Source organism: Balaenoptera physalus (assembly GCF_965194825.1).
Source record: "Balaenoptera physalus genome assembly, chromosome: 4".
Lineage (NCBI taxonomy): Eukaryota > Metazoa > Chordata > Mammalia > Artiodactyla > Balaenopteridae > Balaenoptera > Balaenoptera physalus.
This window is the reverse complement of record NC_138891.1, coordinates 47,672,616-47,697,395: the sequence shown is the minus strand read 5'-3', so window position 1 is coordinate 47,697,395 and position 24,780 is coordinate 47,672,616. Positions and strand designations below refer to the sequence as shown.

General features: G+C 34.3%; 1 protein-coding gene across 5 annotated transcripts in view; it reads left to right on the top strand.

The window, feature by feature from the left end:
- The window catches only part of ZBBX (zinc finger B-box domain containing), a 110,036-nt gene that overhangs the window by 73,026 nt on the left and 12,230 nt on the right, over positions 1-24,780 (top strand). For 4 of the 5 annotated variants that reach the window (XM_082458397.1, XM_082458396.1, XM_082458399.1 and 1 more), the window contains 7 exons: positions 7,598-7,707; positions 8,088-8,188; positions 9,365-9,444; positions 11,083-11,222; positions 16,236-16,543; positions 19,992-20,145; positions 20,881-21,009. In XM_082458397.1, the coding sequence (XP_082314523.1) occupies positions 7,598-7,707; positions 8,088-8,188; positions 9,365-9,444; positions 11,083-11,222; positions 16,236-16,543; positions 19,992-20,145; positions 20,881-21,009 (1,022 nt within the window). The remainder of the gene's footprint in view (positions 1-7,597; positions 7,708-8,087; positions 8,189-9,364; positions 9,445-11,082; positions 11,223-16,235; positions 16,544-19,991; positions 20,146-20,880; positions 21,010-24,780) is intronic. The other variant, XM_082458398.1, reaches the window with a different exon arrangement.

Sequence of the window (24,780 nt, the reverse complement as noted above, 5' to 3'; positions counted from 1 at the left end):
TCCTATCTCCTTATCCATTGCAATTCCTCAGTCTTCCCTTGTCTTCATGACCTGGACATGAGTACCTGCTGGGTATTTCATAGAATATACTCAGTGTGGGTCTATCTGGTGTTTTTTCATAATTAGATTGAGGTTGTGCATTTTGAGGAAGAATGCCACAGAGAGGATGTACCCTTCTCAGTGCATGATATCACCCGATCATACTATCAGTAGATCTCATCACGAGGATGTTAACCTTGAACACATGGTTAATGTGGTACTCACCAAGGTTCCCTGCTGCAAAACCACTCTTTTCCTTTCATAGTTAACACTGTGGTCTGTTCAAGCTGTCAGAATACCATAGACTGGGTGGCTTATAAACAACACACATTTATTTTTCACAGTTCTTAAGGGTGGGAAGTCCAAGATCAAGGTGCCAGCAGACTTGGTGACCGGAGAGACCCGGCTTCCTGGTTCATAGAGGACTGTCTTCTCACTGTGTCCTCACGGGGCAGAAGGGGCGAGAGGTGTCTCTTGGGGAGAGACTAATCCCATTCATGGGGGCGCTACCCTCTTGACCTAATCACCTCCCAAAGGCTCACCACCTAATACCATCCCCTGGGAGGTTAGAATTTCAACATATGCATTTTGTGGGGACACAAACATTCAGAAGAGAGCTTTCTGCTCCTTGCCCTCCACCAGTTTATGTCCTGCTCACATGCAAAATATGTTCATTCTATCCAGTAGCCCCAAAAGTCTTAACTCCTTTCATCATCAACTCAAAATTCTAAAGTCTTAATTCTAAAGTCTTATCTAAGTATCATCGAAATCAGATATGGGTGAAATTCAATGTATGATTCATTCTGAGACAAATTGCTCTCTTAACTGTGAACGTATGAAATCAAACATGTTCTGTGCTTCCAAAATACAAAAGTGGGACAGGCATAGGATAGATATTCCCATTCTAAAAGGGAGAAATTGGAAATAAAAAAGAAGTAACAGGTCCTGAGCAAGTCTGAAACCTAACGAGCCAAATGCTATTAGACCTTAAATCTTGAGAGTATCCTCTGCTGTCCGGGCCCACTGGGATAGAAACCCCACTTCTGGACACACTGAGGCAGCAGTTCTGCCCCGAGCTTTGCCTGGCAGGGGCTGGGCCCCCAAGGCTCTGGTTGGCTCTGCCCTGTGGCTTTGAGTGGCCCCATTCCTAAGATGGCTCTGAGCTCGGTGACATGCCTGTGACTCCCCTGGGCTTGAATTGTGTGGCTGTTCTAGTCTGGGGTCACAAGGGCAGCCCAGGGATTTACTGGGCTGTTGCTCTAACGGGGGCTCTCTGTGATGGGAGAGATAGCCCTGATGATTTCTGAATTGCCTTCAGGATCATTCTTCCATTGTCTTGGATAATAGGTCATATCTTCTGTTTAGATGGCTAACTGATCTCCCTGTGAGATGATCCTTTGGCCATATACTTCCTATTGTCTCCTGTATAGGTTGTGTCATACTTTTCAATATAAATATAAATAGGCTGAGAATGTTCCAAATCTTTAAGTTTTGCTTCTCTTTTGATTAATTCTGTCTTTAATTCATTTCTCTCTTCCTTGCATTTTGTTATGAGCAGTCATGAGAAACCAGTCCTCTCCAACACTTTGCTTAGAAATTGCCTCAGCCATATGTCTAATTTCATTACTCACAAGTTCTACCTTCCATAAAACACTAGGACAGGAATGCAATTCAGCTAAGTTCTTTGCCACTTTATTAGCAAGGATTGCCTTTCCTCCATTGGATGATAACTTGTTCCTTACTTCCATCTGATACCTCATCAAAATGGCATTTACCATCCATATTACTACTGACATTCTATTCAGGATTACTTTGGTATTCTTTAAGACTATTGAAACTTTTTCTACAGCTCTCTCTTTTTTTTGAGCCCTTACCAGAATTGTCTTTAAAGGTCTATTAATATCAATGTAGCCTTTTCCTAGCATGAACTTCAGACCTCTTCCAGCCTTTACTAATTAGCCAGCTCCAAAGCTGCTTTCACATTTTAAGGAATTTTATAGCAGCACCCCACTTCTGGTACCAATCTCTGTCTTTGTCCATTTGGGATGTTATAACAGAATACCATAGACTGGGCGGCTTATAAAAAACAAACATTTATTTCTCAGTGTTCCTGCGGTTAGGAAGTCCCAGATCAAGACACCAGCAGACTCAGAGTCTAGTGATGGCCTGCTTCCTGGTTCGTAGGAGAAATCTTTTCATGGTGTCTTCACAGGGCTCTCATGGGCCTCTTTTATAAAGGTACTAATCCCATGTGGGGACTCTGCCTTCCTGACCTAATCACCTCCCAAAGGCCTCATCTCTTAATACCATCACACTGAGTGTTAGAATTTCAACATATGAATTGGGTGGGGGGGGACTTAATCACATCATAGTAATAAATATTTTAGGGGAGATACTTTGAGATGATGCAAAATTCTGTTTTTCTTTAAACTTTCATCTACTAATTGTAACATTTGTCAGTGGATTTTGCCTGTATCAGTTATTACTCTGCTGCTCTGTTGGGGATTTTCTGTTTCCTCTATTCCTTCTACATTTATTAATTGGAATTCTTCAAGGAAGAATACCTCTTTTCCCACTTTGGTTTATTTATTCAATTGTTTATTTATGTGGACTCATGGATATTTATTTTATTTTGGATTAATATCCAATACGATTGTTATTTATTTTTTGACTCAAGTTCCTGCTTTGATCATTGAGAGCTCTTTCAGGTTGACTTCTCGCTCCTTTCAATACATTCTTGCCCTTTTTTGTTTGTTGGTTGGTTTGCGTTGAACATCTCTTTATTTTTCTAGCACCTGAGATGCATTTTCCTGTCCTAACCCGAGAATCATTTTTCCAAGGAAACCTGATTCCTTTTACTGGAGACTGTTATTCAGAAACCAAGATCTCAACTTAGGTGTACACCTTGCTGCTCAGGAGTCACAGATCCTAGGTTTTCTCAGAGAACATCTAGGAGATACATGTATATATACTAACCCAGGATACACACACAACTAAATTTACTTCTGTACCTGTCTACCTGGATATCTGTTAAAGTAAACGTGAGTTCATATTCATACATCCAAACCAACATGAAATGGTTCATTTACATTCTCGCTTTGCTTATTTGTGGTTTCTTTCACCTGCAGTGAGAATCCTGGCTCTCAGTATCTATAATATATTTATTAATTTATCACCCTTAATATATGTGTAAAGCAGTTTCAGAATCGCTAACTAATATCACTGTGAGAAACAAATTTACCAATTAGAGTACACTGTGTATAGTGCTTTCTACAGTATCCAGTCAAAATCTTGTTTTCCAAAGTTGCTTAGGCCATGGCACTCATTACTTTCCCATCTCCTTTAGAGTGGTTCTACCATTCTTTGGGGGTATGCCCATATCCTGAGTACTTTTTAAAATTTGAATAAACTTGTGTACAGTTCTATGGGCTTTTGCCAATGCCTAGAGCCATGTGTTCACCACAGTACTGAAGAATACAGTTCTATCACCCCATAATCCTTCATGCTTCCTCTTCTTTTAGTCAACCCTTCTTCCTCAACCCATGGCAACTATTGGTCTGTTTCCATCCTTATACTTTTGCCTTTTTCTGAATGTCATGTAAATTAAATCATAAAATATGTAGCTTTTTGCATCCTTCATTTAACAAAATGCATTTAAGATTCAACCATGTTCTAGAGTGAATCAAAGTCTGTTCCTTTTTATGGTAGAGTAGTATTTCATCATCATGGTATATATTTTATCCATTCATCTGTTAAACAACATCCAGCTGGTTTCTAGTTTTGGGCAATTATGACTAAATCTATTATAAACATTTGCATATAGGTTTTTGTTTGAATATAAGTTTTTAATTCCCTGGGTAAATACCTGGACCAGGATGGCTGAGTTATATGGTAAATATATGTTTATCTTGATGAGAAACTGCCAAACTGTTTCCAAAGTGACTGCATAGTTTTGCATTTTTTTCTGCAATGTGTGAGAGTTCTAGTTACTCCACATCCTTGCCAGTGCCTGGTATTCTCAGGTTATTTTTTCTTTTGATGGTTGTTTTAATAGGTGTGTAGTTATATCCCATTGTGGTTTACGTGGCAGGGTTTTAAGTTCATACATAGACTATTCTGGTTATTCCTATGTAACTATTGTCCAAGTTGTCTATATCTCTTTTAAAGTATGATGTCCATAACAGTCTTTCAGGTGTGAAACTTAGTAGTGTATATCTGTCAATTGCCTCTTTCTAGCTTAGGAATTAGTACATAAAAGTAATCCCAAGGTCACTTATCTTTTTTAGTGGCTGCCTTTCAAGGCCCTTCACACTGAGTTTCCTATACAGTAAAAGAAGAACACTTTTGTTAAATGACTGACTTCATTTCTGCCTACAATTGTCATAGTTTATAAAAGGCTTAACAGGTTTATAAATATATGTTCTATTGCATTTTGTTTTTATATCACTTTTCTGATTTGGATAGTAATGATTTTTGTATTTTACCTGCCAATACGTAAGTGTTGATAGACCTTAATAGCAATCTTAATATCTCCAGTGGTTCTTTTTGTTGTAGTTGAGATAACATTGGTTTATAACATTATATATATGTTTCATGTGTGCAGATTATATTTCACACTGCAACCTGCTCATGACCAAAAGTTTAGTTTCCATTCGTTACTGTACAGTTGAACACCTTTACTCATTTCACCCTCTTCTACTCCCCTTCCCCTCTGGTAACTACTAATCTGTTCTCTGTATTAATGTGTTTGTTTTTGTTTTGTTTTGTTTTGTTTATTTTTGATTTTTTAATATTTCACTTATGAGTGAAATCATTTGTCTTTCTCTGACATTTTTCACTTATACTATCAAGGTCTGTCTATGTTGTCACAAATGTCAAGATTTTATGTTTGCTTATAGCTAAGTAGTATTCCATAGTGTGTGTGTGTGTGTGTGTGTGTGTGTGTGTGTGCGTGTGTGTGTGTATAACCACATCTTTATCCATTCATCTGTTGCTGGGTACTTAGGTTGTTTCCATATCCTGGCTACTGTAAATAAAGCTGCAAAGGGGTACATACATCTTTTCAAATTATTATTTTCATTTTCTTCAGATAAATACCCAGAAATGGAATAGCTAGATCATATGGTAGTTCTATTCTTAATTTTTTGAGGAATCTCCATAATGTTTTCCATAGTGGCTACACCAAATTACATTCCCACCAACAGTGTATTAAGTTCCCTTTTCTCCATATCTTCTCCAACGTTTGCTATTTCTTATCTTTGTGATGATAGCCATTCTAGCAGGTGTGAGGTGATATCTCATTGTGGTTTTCATTTGCATTTCCCTGATGATTAATGATGTTGAACATCTTTTCATGTGCCTGTTGGTCATCTGTATGTCTTCTTTGGAAAAATGTCTATTCAGATCCTCTGCCGATTTTTTATTGGGTTCTTTGGGTTTTTTGTTGTTGATTTATATATCTTAGATATTATTTAGATATTAGTTCCTTATTAAATATATGATTTGCAAATATCTTCTCTCATTTGGTAGGCTGTCTTTTCATTTTGTTGATGGTCTCCTTTGCTGTGCAGATGCTTTTTAGTTTGATGTAGTCCCACTGGTTTTTTTTCTCTTTTGTTTCTAGTGGGTCTTTTAAATGCTAGGAAAGTTTCATGAAAGAGATCATACGATTTGGATTTAGAGTATTTTAAGGGCGGATATTAAAAATTAGCTGGTATTTCTACTCCAGTTCCCCTACTCTTTTTATTATATGTACTTCTCAGTTCTAGCTGATCATTAGAAGCATGGGGGGAGGTTTTTAGAATGCTGATTTCTCCTCCCAGCCCCAGACAGACCTAAAAATCAGTGTTTTTAAGGATGGGTATGAGACTCTGCATTCAAAAAGATCTTCTCTGGTGATTCTGATGCAAACAGCCTAACACTGATTCACAGAATCAGTTGGTTTCCCCAAATGAATTGGTCAGTGCTCAATATATATTTGTTTAAATTTTAAAAGTGGAAAATCTGGTGAGGTAATCCTATTCTAAAGCATTTGTCATCTTTTATTTATGTGGCATGATCTTTTAACAAAGCAGTTGTGCTAGGGTCCCAATCTAGAATGTAGAGTTAGTTTATTGACTAACTAGTTGTTTGTTCATGGACAAATCACTTTAATTCTCTTGGTCCACATTTTATCACCTGAAAAACATTGAGTTTGGAATAAATAATCTAAGGGACCCCTTCAGCTCCAATGCTCTATTAACTGGACTCTCTAAGTCTTTGATTCAGGGCTTTCCTCCTAAAATTAGGTAAGTTTTCACTTCATGAAGGAGTATCTGGATATTAGTACATTTATGTGTATCAGTGATTGAATTTTTAGTACAGTATATCTATGTCAAACTGGAAAGAGGTTTCTGGTGGCCAGATGCCAGTTTGTCTTTGACCTTTACTCTTTAATATTTTCCATCATTTAATTAAATTATGGATGTAAGATGATATGCTCTTCAAAGCTGGATAATATATAAATATTTTGGAGTGTTCTGATATATACATTACATATACTGGGGAAATGCACATAGTCACAGTTTGCTAGGAGATCATTAAATTTTTAGTACCTTTGCAAATTGTGAGAGAGGCAATATAGAGTAATGATTAAGAACATGGGCTTAGGGAGGCAGACTGCTTGAGTTCAAATTGTCTTTGCTGCATTTACTACCTGAATGACTGAACAAGCTGGTTTACTTCTTTGTGCTTTAATTTTCTCATCAAACTTAGATAATATTAGTGCCTATTTAATATTCCTGTTAAGATTCAGTACCCCAAATTGTTTAGAACATAGCCTGGTACATTTTTTGTATTACTGTCACCAGCTAATATTATTAAGAAGGCCTTGACTTTCATATGGGGATTCCATGAGCATGCATAATCTAGAAGAGCTGTGCGGTTTAAGGGCAGTTAAAAAGTGACTCCCTTCCCCATTGTTTGGGACTATCCTTTGGAACCAAATGCACAAGACCTCTAAGAATTCCTGTGCTTCATTGCCTTGTATGTGAGACAGGCCACATCAGACCTCACTGTTAATTAGATAATAGATGCTACAGCCAGAACACCTCACATTCTTATTGTGGAAGCCTATTTTATCACCCGACTGGCTTGGTGGAAGTTCAGAAAAATGTCTTCAGTTCTCTTAGAACTTATCAACATAATGCCAAGTCTGTGAGATACAACACTCATTTGTAAATTAGCTTTTTAAACAGTGTGATATGTTTCATGGATTCCATGTGTTTTTTTTGCAAAAATACTGAATTCTGTCATAACTTTGATTTTCATCCTAAAGGAAAAACAATAAGATATGAAATTAAAAACCTTGTGTGATGTTAATTTGATTTACAAAATTATTTTAGTGGACTCAGATTATGTTATACAGTTGTACTTTTCTTCTGTGAATTAGAGGTATGGCTATGGTTTTCATTATTAATTTTGTAGACTCACTTGTTTGTGAAATAAATCAAGATCTTGTCTGGAGAAATTTCAGATAATGTACTTTTAGGCTTTTAATTGCTTCTTTCTTGTTTTGTAGAACTCCACAGGAGCAACTTCAAAACATGCTACTGGACACCTTTATACCTCAGTGTAAAACCAGTAGGGAGGCAGAGTGTTCTCAGAATGAAAATGATCAAGATAGTGATGGTTAGTTCAGCCTTAATTAGATATTTTCAAATTTACTATTTCAAATTATATACGCTGAGCATTAATCAGCATCTGCTTTTGGTTTTCTTTACTGTATCATTCTCAACTGCACTGTGTATACTTTATCTCCAGATCAAAATCATGCACACTCTCCTTGCCATTCTCTAGATTTACTTTACCTTAGTTTAAATAGTTTCATTTAAAAATCGAATGTTAAGTAAATGTGTATTTTACTTGAACTGGGAAAACTGACAGTATTTATACCTTTGTGTGGATGCACAGGAGAACATGCTTCTTCTATTGTTGCCTTTGTTATTTGAAGATGAATTATCAGGTAAGGTATATGCTTTGATGATATTATTTTTAATCTTATTTTCTAGTTGAAGATATCAAAATACAACCCCCAGCTCTTTTTCTGCCAGTAGAAGAATTAAACATAGAGAGACCTGAACCATCTCTAAAAATAGTCGAACTGGATGATGTAAGTGCATAATGACCACTCATATTACTTAACAAACAGGAAATTCATAACATACAGTTACAACTACATGTTATTTTCAACAAGATTTCTTGTTGAAATAAATTTACAAGTATATAACAAGTATTATAAATTTACAAGTATTTGAATTTAAATATGCTGACAGGAATACAACCGACTATTATTTTAATGTAGACAGTAAATTTGTGAGCTAAATTGATATTGTGTCATAGTATGGGAGATGAGAAGACGTTTCACTCTTTTAACTTGTAGAAATGTAGTTTAGTGTTTGTTTTATTTAGTTCTCTGTGTTATCAGGCCTTTTAACAAAGACTATTCTCATTATATGATATTTATTTAATAAAATTTGTATAAATTTAGTTTGTTGAATGTCATTTAATATTTTCTATTTAAAGGAAAAATAGTATTAAGATTTAAGGGATTTAGTATAATAATAACTTGAATACAAACCTCTAGAAGACACCAGGTAGAATAAGCTGGAGCTAGAGCCAGTCAGATCTAGAGCTCCAGCCTGGAGGGTTAAGTTGTGATAAACTCTGCATTTCTGACTTTCTAGTCTTCTAGTAGCTGAGTATAACCCCTGTCCTCAATGTTGCTCTTACTATGGTTGTCACAGAGAAGGACTACAATGAGGAAGTACCTTTTTAAGTACTGCTTTCTTCTTGAGGTTAATAGCTTCTGCTGTGTGTGTGTGTGTGTGTGTGTGTGTGTGTGTGTGTATGCCTGGCAACATTTTTATTTCTGCTCTGGATAAATTGAAGATTCTGAACAAATAAATACATACATGCATGTGTGTTTGTGTGTGCTCTTCATTAAATTGTTGATGCATATGGTATGACATGCTGGCCAGAGAATGAAAAACATCTTAGTCACTGATCTACTTGGCACTTAGTAGTTACAAAATAAAACCTAAGTTGTTATATTTGGTTCTGGGTGTGATAGTAGTGATAAATGTACTGACACAGCAAAAGCCCTCAGCAAATATCTGTTGAATTTGTTTAGTTCTCCTAGAACTAATGCTCTATGGCATATAGTCAGAGACCTCATGACATTTCTTTGTGAGAAAAAAAATTCTCTAAATATTATGCACAAATCAGCTGGTTAATGTATTATAAATTTGTTGAACATACTAATATTATACAACATGCATTTAATAAGACTGATGAAGCAGCATTTGAAGAACCGGGAAATGTCGTGCCTTATAAAGTTGAGTTAGCAGATGCAGACAGTCAACAAAGGTAAGATCTTTCTAATTCGCTTTTGATACTTATTAAAAACCCACAAAAAATTAACTATCTCTTGAGAAATTCACAACATAAAAAAAATGTGACTTTAATGTTAGAATATATTTTATTTAAGCCATGTTTAAATTTGGGTACAATATTGCTAATATTTATCGGCATTCAGTAATTAGAAAATTATCTATAATGATATGTTTATACTCTTACCTAATATCTGGATTATTTAATAGATGCTTCTGAATTTAGGAATTGTTATTATTTGAAATGGCCTCCCAAGTCATATATTTCATATGAACTTCCTTACTTTCTCCAAAGATACTCTTTGGATTTTTCTTCAGTTTGTTATGAACCCTAAATAAAAACAGGTACATTAATAAGTTGAGAGACAAGAAAAGCCCCCAAACTATAGATTACTTCCTAGGTAGATTTTACTGTGTGATAAATTAAATAAATGAATTATAATGATTCAGCTTGTAAATTTTTAAAAGAATTTTGTCATTTCCAAATGAAAAATAATATCTAGCTGTATCTGTTAGTAATGCTAAAAATTATTCTAAGTCCTCTTTGCTGTTGAAACTTTAGCTAGGATTTCACATGTTTTGACTACAAAGCATTAAGTTGGGTAAACTGCAGAATGAAGTTCCTATTAAGTAGCCCCTACACCGATTCTTTGTTTATATGTTCAGATCACCTTAGGCCCCTGTCAGCATTTTGGAACAGCAGTGGGCCTAAGTGATGCCCTCAGACCCGAAAAGCCCCACGTTTGGACACATAGACCCAGATATTTAGCAGCAAATGTGCTTTTGGCAGGGGACAACCTTCTGGTCAGTATATGAGGTTTATATGCACTACTATATCCCTAAGGAAATGGATTTCTACTCTCTAACTTGATTCTTTTATATATCTTATCACAGGTCTTTGCTTTGACCTCCATGTTAGACAAGGCAGAGAAAGTTACTGATTATGGTTTGGCAATAGTTTTGCATCTTGGGTTTGGAGGTGCCCATAGAGCTTCTTTTCTAAGAGTCATAAAGCATCATAAGTGACACAAGAGGACCTTTTTGGTTAAGCATAATCCATGAGTTTTTATGGTGGTACTATGTAGAGCTTACATAAATATCAAGTATTATTAAATATATTATTCCATTCATAGAAAATGTTATTCAATTGTAATTATGCTTGTATATGGTAATCTTCATTAAAATTGAGATATAAATACCACATAAGGCTTTTGAACTCATAAAGTTCATGATGAACAAATAAAAAGTTTATTTAAGCAATAAAACCTTGATTTCTTGAGCTTGATGAGATTGAAAGATAACTCTCCATTTTTAGAAGAAAGACCATGAGAAACCAAACTTATTTCAGAATATTTTTAACAAGAAACTGTCAATTAAAAATTTGTAGTTAAATCAGGTTTGCCCCAGTTGCCTATTTCCTTTAAATTCATAATACTGTTTAGTTACTTGTGGTTTAGAATTTGTCCACAGAACGTTGAAGCAAATATTAAATTAATGTGAATAACCCTATTTGCTTAAAGTTTTACTGTATTTATTTTAATAAGCTGGGTCTTTTAACTTTTTTATATATAATTTCTTTCAACTCTTTTCTTTTGCTTGTCCCTAAACATGAAAGTTGCACATTTCATGATTATCAGAATACTTTTCTATATGAAAATGACATCCATCAACATCATATTTTCACCAAGGGAAAAACACACCTCTTACATCTTCATCTGAGCAACAACACTTCTTATTGTAAAGGTAACTCAAAAGGTAACTTTTGTTGTTGTTGCTTAATATTATTAATGGTGAATGTTAGTAACTTAATAAAACCAATAGGTATTGCAGTATATAAAAGCTTTGCCTATTTTGCTGTTCATTTTAAACCCAGAAGATTTAGTCCTCAGGAGAAAATTGGTTGAAAATACATAATTTTCTATCAAATACTCTTTTTGGTCAATGGACAATGGTATTTGTATTCAGAGGAAAAAGCAGCCGGTATAGGACTACTCTAAAAGTTATTATGGACTAAGGTAGCATTTAAAGGATTACATAGATGGGCTTTTAGTGACAAAAGTCTGATTGGCACTCTTTTGTCCTCCCTCCCTTGCACTAAATCTTTTCCTAAAATATTTAAGTTTGTGTAAAGTTTCACATTAGTGATAAAACCAAAACAAATCATCTGTTTATATATCTACATTGTTATTACTAATAGTACCCTTGGGATCTATAGATTAGAATACTGTGTGCTAATGTCTGGTTTTCATTTCTAGATGCTGAGATCATCATTTAAAGACAGTCATAGCAAAGTATCCTGGCCTGGCCTGCGAGTCAGATTTTGTTTTCATTTCTGCCTTAAATTGCTGTGTGACCTTGAATATGTCAGTTCCTTTCTTAGATCTCACTTTCCGAAACTAAAATATGGGAACTAGATTATTTCTAATCTGCTTTTATCTACTTAGGATTTTATTTTATCTACTTAGGATTTTCCGAAAAACCAATAAATATGTCTTATGTGAAGAATTTGAGAGATGCCAGAGATCATTATTTAAAGTGACTAGTTGTAAAACTGATGATTACCTTCTCATTGGGTAACAGATGGTAGAGAACAATGATTTGTAGTAATCATGCTGGTTTTAACATTTTCAGCTACGAAGCCTCTAAATCATATGACAATGAACTATACCCACATGGGAATTTAGGACTTTACAGGGCTCCAGGTCTAAGCCAGAAGGTATTTTTAACCTACCTGGAGCATGGAGTTCCAATTGCCTTTGGGAAAATGCTGAATACAAATGCCCATTAAGTGTTACTTTAAAGATACTTAATTTATTTGAATAGACTTTATTTTTTAGAGAGCAGTTTTAGGTTCATAGGAAAATTAAGCATGAAGTACAGAGTTCCCATATACCCTCAGACTCCACAAACTCATAGCTTCTTCCACTATCAGCATCCCAAACCAGAGTAGTACAAATTATTTAACAATAATTTGTTAAAATCGATGAACATAGACACATCATTTTTACCCAGAGTCCACAGTTTACATTAGGGTTCACTCTTAGTGTTGTACGTTCTCTGGGTTTGGACAAATGTATAATGACTTGTATCCAACATTATAGAATAATACAAAGTAGTTTCAGTGCCCGAAAAATCCTCTGTGCTCTGTCTTTTCACACAAACTTCCCTGCTAACACTTGGCAACCACCGATCTTTTTACTGTCTCCAGTTTTGCCTTTTCCAGAATGTCATATAGCTGAAATCATACAATAGTCTTTTCAGATTGGCTTCTTTTACTTAATAATATGTATTTAAAGGTGCCCCCGTGTGTTTTCATGGCTTGGATAGCTCACTTCTTTTTAGCGCTGAATAATATTCCATTGTCTGGATGTACCACAATTTATTTATACATTCACTTATTAAAAGACATCTTGGTTGCTTTCAAGTTTTGGCAATTATGAATAAAGCTGTTATAAAAATCCATGTTTGAGTTTTTGTTTGGACATAAGTTTTTAACTCATTTCGGTAAATACCAAGGAGCACAATTGTTGGTAAGAGTATGTTTAATTTTGTAAGAAACCACCAAACTGTCTTTCAGATTGACTTTACTACTTTTCATTCCCACCAACAGTGAATGAGTCTTCCTGTTTTTCAAACCCTTGCCAATATTTGGCATTGTCAGTGTTTTGGATTTTTGCCATCCTAATAATTGTATAGTGGTATCTCGTTTTAATTTGAAATTCTCTAATGATGTATGATGTTGAGCATCTTTTCATATGCTTATTTGCCATCTATATCTTCTTTGATGAGGTATCTGTTAAGGCCTTTTGCCCATTTTTTAATTGGGTTGTCTGTTTTCTTACTGTTGAAAATTTTAGAGTTCTTTTGTATATTTTGGATAATAGTATTTTATGTATGTGTTTTGCAAATATTTTCTCCAAATATGTGGCTTGTCTTCTCATTCTCTTAGCAGTGTCTTTCACAGAACAGAAGTTTTTAATTTTAATGAAGTCCAGCTTATCAATTATTTCTTTCATGGATCCTGCCTTTTGTGTTGTATTTTAAAATGTCATTACCATAACCAAGATTATCTGGATTTTCTCCTATCTTCTAGGATTTTTATAGTTTTGCATTTTACATTTAGGTTTATCATTCATTTTGAGTTAATTTTTGTGAAGAGTTTAAAGTCTGTGTCCAGATTTATTTGGGGATGTGTGGATATCCACTTGTTCCAACACCATTTGTTGAAAAGACTATCTTTTCTCCACTGTATTGCTTTTACTCTTTTGTCAAGGATCAGTTGACTATATTTAAGTGAATCTGTTTATGGTTTCTCCATTCTGTTCCATTGATCTATTTTTATATTTTTGCTAATACCACTTTGTCTTGATTACTATAGCTGTGTGATAATTTTCAAAGTTGTATAGTGTCAATCCTCTGACTTTGTTCTTTTCCTTCAATATTGTGTTGCCTATTCTGGGTCTTTTACCTCTCCATATAAGTTTTAAAATCACTTTGTCAATATATACAAAATAACTTGCTGGGATTTTGATTGGAATTGCATTGAATCTTTAGATGAAATTGGGAAGAACTGACATCTTGACAAATTGAGTCTTCTTATCCATGAATGTGAACTAGCCCTTCACTTATTTAGTTTTTTGATTTCTTTCATCAGAGATGTCTAGTTTTCCTCATGTAGATCTTACATTTTTTTTAGATTTATACCTAAGTATTTCAATTTTTTGTGTGCTAATGTAAATGGTATTGTGTTATTAATTTTAAATTCCACTTGTTCATGTTGGTGTGTAGGAAAGCAATTGACTTTTGTATGTTGACCTTGTATCCTGCAACCGTTCAATAATCACTTAGTAATTCCAGAAGTTTTTGGTCAACTCTTTTGGATCTGTACATAGACAATCATCTAATCTGTGAACAAAATCAGATTTATTTCTTCCTTCCCAATCTGTATACCTTTTACTTCCTTTTCTTGTCTGATTGCATTAGCTAGGGCTTCCATTACAATGTTGAAAAGAAGTGGTAAGAGTGGACATCTTTATCTCATTCTGATATTAGAGATAAAGCTTTTAGTTTCTTATCATTAATTATGATACTAACTGTAGTTTTTTTTTTTTTAGGTAGTCTTTATTAAGTTGAGGAAATTCCCCTTTATTTATAGTATGCTGAGAGTTTTTATCATGAATGAGTGTTGGATTTTGTTGAATGCTTTTTCTGTATCTATTGATATGATCCTGTGATTTTTCATCTTTATCCTGTTGATGTGACAGGTTAGAATAATTGATTTTTGAATGTTGAACCAAGACATCTATTTTTTATGACTTAAAAGGGTTTCTAATGAGACTAAATTAAATCATATCTGTACTTTCTGCATTGCATTTTAAACATTATTAAGAGGCTGTGTTCTCACCTTTTTAGCAGCAATAAATCCTAATAATGGAATTTTACAATCTTGCAAAAATATTGTAGAGGTTCGTTGTAGACATTTATACATAGGAAATGGCAGATCTTTCCACAAAAATATTAGATTCAGATAATTTCTTTTCAAGTTCAGTAGGAAAGTACAGCATTACCATGAAAATTTCATTAAATTGAATAGCTTTTATAAAGTTTTTCTATAAAATATTTCTCTGACATACAACTTATTGCATTTCTCACAGTACTTGTGCAATTTAAGAGGTGATATTGGAAGTGGAAGTTCTAAGTACTGTGTGCAATTGCTGAATTGTATAAACATTTGGTTGCAACAAGTAAGTCCTTTGGGCTGTAAGGCAGAGTTTGTATCACTGGAGACTATTTTAGTCATAGCCTCTACTATTTTCACAGTCTATTTATAGAGATAAGACATGTATATTGGAAAGAGAGTAAGGGATAATCAGATGAAGCTGTATTCAGTCTGGATAAATATATGTGTGTGTGTGTGTGTGTGTGTGTGAGATAATGAAAGCAATATGGTACAAAGCTTTTTAAAGAAGTTTTATTCTTAAGAAAATCTAGAACAATGTTTCATAATCCTGGATGCACATTATAATCACCTGGAGAACTTGGTGGAGGGGGAAGAAAACAAAAAACAGTGCTTAAGTCCTGCTGTCAGTGTTTGATTTAATAGGTTTGGGGTCAGGCCCATACGCTGACAGTTTTAAAGAGTACCTTCAGATAATTCCATTGTACAGCCAGGTTGAAAACCAGTGATCTAAACCAAGTGATTTTTAAAAGCAGACATAATGAGGTGGGTGACTAATATAATCTTGCTCATTTAGTAGATTTTCAGAGGCAGGTGTCCCAACTTAAACATTTCTGTGCCCCTAAATGCTGCTGTTCTTTCATCTGGCAGATTTCCCTTTGCCCTCTCCTCATCACTAGTCATGCTAAGCAAAAGAGGTAAAATGTGGGAAATAAGGTTCTCTCTGTATTATTTCTCATAAATTGCTGATATAAAACTTGAGTGGGAGAGAGGGTAGGAAAGTGAGAATTGAACCACAGGCTGAAATGAAAATTTGCATCAATTTCAAGATTGCATTACAAAACAATATCTTGTCTCCCTTCATTACTCTAAATAATTTAGGCTTGAATATATATATATAATTATCATTTATGAACACAAGCCATGTAAAAGTATTTTAACACTGAGAACTCAGTAAAGAAACATTGGTTAAAAAAATAGTGTTTAATGATAAAGGTTTATAGCACAGAACTTTTGGTTAGTGAACAGTTTAATCAATTTATTTGTTTATATTTATTTATTTAACTTTTGTAAATATGTGTTTTCAACAGCAGGAGCTTCAAGTGCAGATTTTGGTGACATTGTGAATCCTGATGCTTTCTCTCCTGCTGTTGAAAAATTAGAGGAAAACAGCTTTTTTGAGAGAAATTTCAAAGAGGACAGCATAGATATAGAAAGTAGTCAAAAGTACGACGATACCTGCATATTACTTGAGAGCAAGGATTCTTTGCCAAGTACAGATTTAGAAAAAGCCTCCATTAAGGGGAAATTATCTCAAGAGGACAAGGAATTCTTGGAATTTAGCAATCTGCATGAGAGGCCAAACTCTGAAGATTCTAAAACTACAGAGTCACCACTGGTAAATATCTATTATGTTTATTGTATTAAAAATTGTATAATAAACATAAAAAATTCATATTGACACAATATATTCTTAAATGTTACTTCCTATTGAATTTAAAATGTGCGACCTTATAGTTGAAGAGTAACTCACTTGGGAAAGAATATAAATGACTTGCAGAACAAATTCTAATATGGTAAATGCCATTGTAACAAATGATTTTCTATGACAAATAATTTAAGACCCACCTCATGCACCATAGTAAGAGTGCTGTTACTTTTCTAAATGAAATTCATTATTATGAATAATTTACTGTAATAAATCCTTTCTAGCTTTCTACTCTATAGTCACTGGTTAAAATGAAAAAAAAAATGCAGTTTTGTAGATAAAACCAGTTTTTGTGGCTTAATGTAAATATAAGGTTGAAAAGGTAATTCTTCAGGAATATGGCTAATAAAGAAATAGGGGTGTAGTTTTTGTTTCTTCTTAGAGAAAAAAAGATAAAGCAGTTCATTATTGCATTATTGCCAAATTTAAAAACTATATTTGAATCTCTGTTCTAGGTACTAAAAATCTTAAGTAATTATGATTATTAATAATAAGTTATTTAGAAATTGGACAAGTCAAATGTTAAATTATTTGGAAATTGAGGAAGTCAAACACTTTACCAAGACTTTACAGTCATTTGTAATGAATCTCCATGGTGCCTAAACTGAAGGTGGGACCAAAAAAGTTGAAGAATGAATATTGAGTTGCTGCTACTTCTGCTTAGGGGTTTGGATTTCTATGCCCACTTAGTGACAGGTCTTTTTCCTTTTCAAAGTGAGGAATTAGAATTGAGACCTCTGCAAAAACCTTAGATCCCTAAAAGTCTGCTCAGTCTCTGAAGGAATACACAAGGAGACTTACTCACAGGTACAACAAGATGAAAGGAAACTGATTTCTGCAGGGGATCTGGCCCAAGTCAATAAATATCTTATCTGAAAAATGGAAATCTTGGGCTTTAATCCAGCTTCGGTTTAGAGTTTGAATGTACATTTCTTACTTGGAATCTGCAAGCCAATAAATTAACACTAATGTTGATCCATGTCTATTGATGCCCTGATGTATCTGGCAAAAGTAAACCCCAATCCCTTCTAGAAAGACATTCCCACAATTTAGCCAATAACAGATTCCCCAGATCAACGCCCATGGCAGCTGAGCTTCTCCCTTTCCCCCAGTGAAGAAAACAATTAATCATAGAATGAAGTTCTGCAAACAGAACAAACAAGGACTCTGATTTTCCAGTTTCCACAGGGCATCATGCGGAGGGCTAGGTGACACCTGCACATGCTGTGTGCTGTGTTATAAGAGAGGAATTCTGAGCATATAGAACCCAATTCTTTTATACTGGGTGTCAGCCTGCCTGACCTCTGCCCTGGGGGGGGACATTATTTTCTGTAACCTAATAAAAGACATTTGGCAAAACTCACCGATACATAATCTGTGCTAATTCACATAATGGAAAGCAATGTAACAATTAAAATGAATGAAACATAACTACTTTTATTAACGTGGATACATCTCAAAAATGTGATGTTAAAATTTAAATATGAAAGGATACATAGAGTATATATAAGTCTGATAGCATTTTTGGAAACATTTAAGATAATTGGAACTTTTTATGGATACACTCAGATGAAATAATAGTCAAAAACTTACATTGTAATAGTGTATGTCAACTTCAATACAATAATACAATAAATTCTACTTATAAAGTCTAATATATATATTTTTGGTATAGATATTTGAAGCAAGTCTTTTAAATTACTGATATTGTGTGAGAAAGTTATATTATGTGTTGTACATATCTATATATTTAAAGTATTTCATCATTAAAATTGAAATGTTAAAAAACTACTAATAATTTTGATCTCTTATACTACTATTGTAAAAAAAATAAGTGGTAAATGATTATATCATAGAACCACAGTGCTTTACACTTAGTGGTAGAATCTACTTTCTTTTCATCCCTAATGACTCTACATGAACTGCTTTTACTCTTCCCCTGCCCTAGTAGAAACCATCCCCTGAGCAGAAACTATTTAGAAATCAGTTATGCTCCAGTAGAAAATTCAGGAGTGGACAGTAGGGGCAATTTTAAGCAGTGGCATTACTTGACTTCAAAATGGAATATAAGACAGTACATTTTGCACTTCAGTTTCCAGAAATTGAGTTCTTCATAAAGGTGTGGAATTGAGTACTAAGTTGTAGAGCAGCAGCAGTGAGGTAGGGGCATGTGCCAGGAAGAACATGGACTAGTCAGGGGCTCTTTGTTTTGAATCTGAAACTTCCGATAGTTAACTTGGTGACATTGGGCAAACAAGCAAATTCACTCTCATTGTTCTCTGTTAGCCTAGGCTTTAAAAGAAACTTCCATATTTTCAATTGTCTAATCCAAATATGAGCTCCGCTAGAGCTGAAGGGGTCCTGTGAATTTTTGATCAGTGTCTGGGAGAGCCAGTGAAGGCGTCATGAGTAGGGTGGACTTGGACTTGTCTTTGAAGGAAGTGCTTTATTGGTCACTAGCTTGGTTTTGTAATATCATTTATATGATTTCTACATTTGAATAGAGTTATCGTAATTTTCTTTATGTGATTACCACCTTGAAACAGACTGCATCTGGGCATTAGTTAGATACATTAGGGAACTGTTAAATACTGATAGCCACTCTGATTGTATTTTAAGTCCATCCAGAGCTCTCACTGGTACATCTCTAATCTGTTTTCTACTAGACCCATGTACTTTTTTAATCCCATATTTATATTCTTCCCTAGGATGAAAGCATATCAAAATATGAATTCATAGGGTGGTGGAGTAAGCCTAGGCTTCAGATCAGCCAGATCTATATATTCAAAATCTAGGTCTGCTAGTTTCTACCTGTATAAACTTCACAAATTACTTAGCTCACCCTTGCCTCAGTTTCCTACTTGTATATTTTAGTCATGGTGAATGTTTTGTTAACTTGGATTTGCTCTGTGACCATGATCAGATAAGATTTGTTTCCATCAGTATTTTACTTTCGTCTCTGAATTTATTTTATGTATAGACAAAGATACTACTAGTACAAAAGCACAGCATATGAGAGAGACTCTATTTTCCAGAGTAATTTATGTGCAAAGACACTGAGGGAAGAAAATAAAGGAAAGGAAAGAGAAAGGAAAGCTTCACTTTTTTTAAATGAACTTCTGTCCTCCTTAGATTTGATGGCAACTTTCAGATTATTACTGTAATTGTGGTTTATGCATTTTTCCGAATTTACTCTATATAAATGTTGTGTTATTACTTATGTCTCCACAACTAGAACCTAAACTTGATGTGGGCAGAATCCATGCCAAGAACATAGTAGGTGCTCAGTGAATGAACGTGCTGATTTGTGTGGATGAGATAAAATAAACTTAACTTTGTTGAATATTTTGTTTCCTAGTTATTACAAGAAATAGCCCTCAGAAGTAAGCCCATAACTGAACAATATCAAGGACTTGAAAGATTCTTTGTTGTTGATAAAAATGAAAGACTCAACTTACTTCCTTCTCATAGCTTAGAATGCAGCTACTCCAGTACTAGGATTACAAGTGCAGGTAAATTCAGACATAAAATCAGACGGCCTGTGGACCAAGCTAACAGTTTTCTGACACCTTTTTTTAAAACAGTTTGTCAACATCTTAGGAAATACTGGGCAATTCTGTTCAACAAATAAATCATTTTCTTCTTTTCTGGCTGGAATTATTAACCCTGTGTGAGTTGCCATGTATTTATGTTTAAGGCTACTGTCAGCAAACATGGCTATAATGAGACTGAGAGAGATTATTTTTGTATTTTAGAAGTGTGGCCCTTAATAAATTAATAGTAATTCTTCAAATCAGTTGATTGACTGTTAAGTATTGTATGATAATTCTTAAATGCCATCTTAAAATCTTAGGACCTGTGAGATTTCTGAGACATATCCATAATTTCCTTTTAAAGCCATGTCTTGGTGTCACCTGTATTCTTAAATTTCCTATGTATTCAAATATATTTTTTCACATACAAATGATTATATTTTATGTTATATTGCTGTATACTTTTAAAAATATTTGTTTCTGTTCAAACTTGTATGTGTGTGTGTGTGTGTGTGTGCAATATCTTTGCAATTTAGAATTTATTCCTTTTGTTGTATAATTATGAGATTTTCTTTCATAATATACACCTCACTGTTATAAATGTTTTTTATTTAGCTAAATATTATCCGGTAAGGCAATACATATAATAAAGCAACAATATAGATGTCTCCTCTTTTTCAGCTTTATATAATTTTACCATATTTCCATTTTTAGGAGACAGAGAATGGATCCCAGACCATAGCGTAAGTGCCTATGCTGATAATGCAGTTGCCTTGGGTGTTCTGAAGAGAGCCCAGAACCCATCATCAAGGAGAACACAGCAAGAGACTGGTAACATTGGCTGTAAGGCTGCAGTGCCATATTGGTGGCTCACTTCATTTATTAGTTTGTCTCTTAGCAGTTTACTAGGCACCTGCAAATTAGTTTTTGCAGTTACTTAATTTAAACTTACTCATTTAAACTGTTCTGGACTTTTCTTCCAAAACCAAAAAACCACGAGTAGTCTTTATTCTTCTCAAAAACATAAATTTTACAGTCTTAGCTCCTTTCTGTAACAATGTAGTAGAGAATAATATTTTTAAAATGTAGCTCAGGATATGGCATATATTTTGAACAACGCTTATAAAATACATGCTGGGTTTCATTACACTTTCAGGAAAGAGTATATCTATACTAGATTTCGCATACTCCTCTGCTTGATTCGTATTATGATCACACAAAGCCACAAGATTGCTACTTGCTGCTGTGGTTAAGACATCTCTGCTTTAAACCTGATGCTTAATATGTTGGCCCTGGAATCTTGATTTCAGTTCATTAACTCTATTTTCTAGCCAAAATAATTTCAAGATTTTCTATAGGATAACTCTTTCGACATATTGAATGCTCACTGCAGTATTTTCCTAGTGAGGGTATGCAGAGAATTTTGGCATGATTAAAATCAGTAGTATTATTAGATCATTATTGTTATCCTAAAATACCTTCTGAAGTAGGTTTACTTTGTTCTGAATTTCATATGAAGTTGTAATAGATGACTGAGGAATTAAGGCAATTCAATACACGTGTTGAGTATGACGGCACCGTGCCGGGCCCTGGGAGAAAATGGTTGCATAAGTCACGTTCCCTGATCTTCGGGAGCCCATGGTTTAGGAGAAGCACTTGACAAAGGGGACTGTTTGCCTTCGTCTGAAGGCCATCTTCAAGCTAGAAATTTAATTACATATGATTTGTCCAAATATGTAAAGTTTATATGTCTCTCTTGCCCTAAATCCTGTGATTAAAACTACTTGGCTAGCTTAGATTCTTTCCATATGCATTTATGTTGAGAACCTGTCAGATTTTAAAAGGTCTTTTTTTAGTGGAAAATCCATTCATTTATGATAGATGTTTTTTGGCTCTATAATTAGATACCTATTCTCACATCAAAGTCTAGGGCAGCTTTAAATATTCTGGCTGCTTCCTTCTGAGGCAGTCAAAGATACTTTTTAAAGTCACTATATATTGATTAAAAACAAGTTCACATGCATGCTATGAGAATTTGTCAGTAAGACAAATCTTTATATGTAAGTAGCCAAATGCCTTTAAGTATCAACTTAGAGTGATCAGTTGAAATCAATAATTTACTATAGAAAACATTTGAAGGAGCACCTACTCGAGGCCTGGTGCTGGTGATATAAAATAAGCCTTCTTCCCAGAAGCCCGAGAGCTTAGAGTCCAATTCAAAGGCTCTGGAATGTCAGTATGAGCATAATCACCTGGGAAACCTGTTGCAATGAGGATTTTTCAGTGTCACTCTTAGAGATTCTGATTCATTAAGGCTGAGATAAGGTCCAGGAATTTGCATTTATTTTATCAACAATTCCATGTCATGCTGATGTAGATAGTCCAAAAATCATACTTTGAGAAAACTGCTGTATAGACATGCAAATACATAAATTGTACCATATGTATTAATAATAAAAGGTTTATGAAAGAACCATGAGTAACATGCTTCTGGAGACTGATAGGTATCTAATAATAGTACATATGATCAGTTATAATAGAGGTAGATGCATGTGCAGTCTTTTAGGAATGGAGATAGTAAAATAATTGCTTTGCCACTGAAACATGTCGATATTTTAAGATGTTCGAGAGTAGGTGACATTTCAGCCAAATCTTAAAGCATTATTAAGACTTCCCAGTTAGAGGTGGAAAGAGATGGCTTTCTGGACAGAGATAATGGCCTGAAATAAAAATGAAATTTTCCTGACTATGCCACAAGTTACAGAAATCTTATGTTCTGAACTGATGCCAGTATATAAAGGAACGCCTCTTTCTGTAAGATTTTTAAGTTTGTGAATGTAAAAACATGATAGCTATGAAATACATGTGTGTTGAGCAGGAAGTCCATTGCTTCTCCCCACCCACTGCCCAAACTTACTGCTCCCAGACTCCGACTTCCTATCTCTGTAATCTGAGGAAATTATAGATTAACACTGATCACAGTTATACTGTAAATATAACAGAAGAAATTGTCCTTGGTATTAGCTCAAGAATATAGGCTATGATTACTAATAAGACCAGTGAAATATTGGGAAAATAATGTAAAATGGTGCTTTGGGTTACATTAATGGGCATAAGAATGCCGATATATAAAATATATTAATCACTCACTGAAGAGTCTTTAATACAATAGTAATTATTACTATTCTAAATAAAACATTAGAATTGGATGAAACATAAGCAGAGCAACATGCTTTTTGCATACTGTTTCAATAACAAGTAACATTCTCACCAAAGGGCTCAATATTTTTTCCCTGGATAAAGGTCGCAAAACATTATTGTCTTTTGATATTCTTGCTCCACTGTGTAAATTACTGAGAATTTATACATTAAAAAAAATGTATTTTCTAAGAGTCCCTGAAACATATATGGGAATATTATTTACATTGCCAGTGATAGCATAAGTTACTTCCAAAAGGAATTTCTTATGTTTTATAATCTGCAAATTGGACTTTTAAAAAAAATATGGGATGATCCCTTTAGTCGTGGCATTTTTCATTAGTGCCTGTCTTAACTGGTTCTCTAATCTTAACCCTAGCAACAGCATTAATAAGCTTATACAGGAAGCACTAGAGGAAATGACATACCTAAATGAACAAAATAAATAAAATCAAGGATCAACCTGAAGCCTCACTGTCTTTCTATGTTTTAGGTACTTTAAATTACACTTTGAGTATATGTCCAGTAAGAAAGATGGTCTGTCTCTTTGCTGTGTGCTAAGCATAAGTCTGATCCAACCCCAGTGTACTTTTTTTTCTCAACTGGGATCAGTTAACCTCTAATACTGTAGCAGCCAGGTGTTGTTATAAGAGTTCAGCAAGCGTTTGTACTCTCCTGAATTTTCTGAAGGGCATCTACGTTATGTTAAATTTTTCTCACCTCATGTTTGCCTGTGTTGGCAGAAGTCCAGTCCTTCCTAATAACTTCTTTTGTTTTTTATTTTTTAATATTTATTTATTTATTTTTTTATACAGCAGGTTCTTATTAGTCATCCATTTTATACACATCAGTGTATACATGTCAATCCCAATCTCCCAATTCATCCCACCACCACCACCCCCCGCCGATTTCCCCCCTTGGTGTCCTTGTTTGTTTATTTTAACGAGTTTTAAATTCCTTTTAATTTTAACTGAGACATAGCACAATACAAATAGAAGGGTGTGGTTTTCTCCGTAGATCTAGAAGTTTCTATTTATATAGCTGAATTACTGGTATACTCTCTGACCTTTACTTACACCATTACTGTTCCTACTACTACCTCACCCTTGGGAATGGCAAGTTTGCTTTTCTTGATGGCTATAAATAAAATATTGATTCCTTACATATTACAGGTAAAATCATTTCTAAATTCTAGTCATTAAAATAAATCTTAGGGATATTTACATTTACTTTTTAAAAAACATACACACGTTTTTGTCAGTTATTTTTCTTCAGAATTGTCTCTGAGCACAAATAGACACAGAAAGGTCAGAATCTTAATTTATTCACAATTTCACTCCCACAAAAATTGTTTTCAAAATTGATTTCTGAAATGTTCATTAAAATTGGTGCCCTTTGGGACTTACCTTAGTCAGT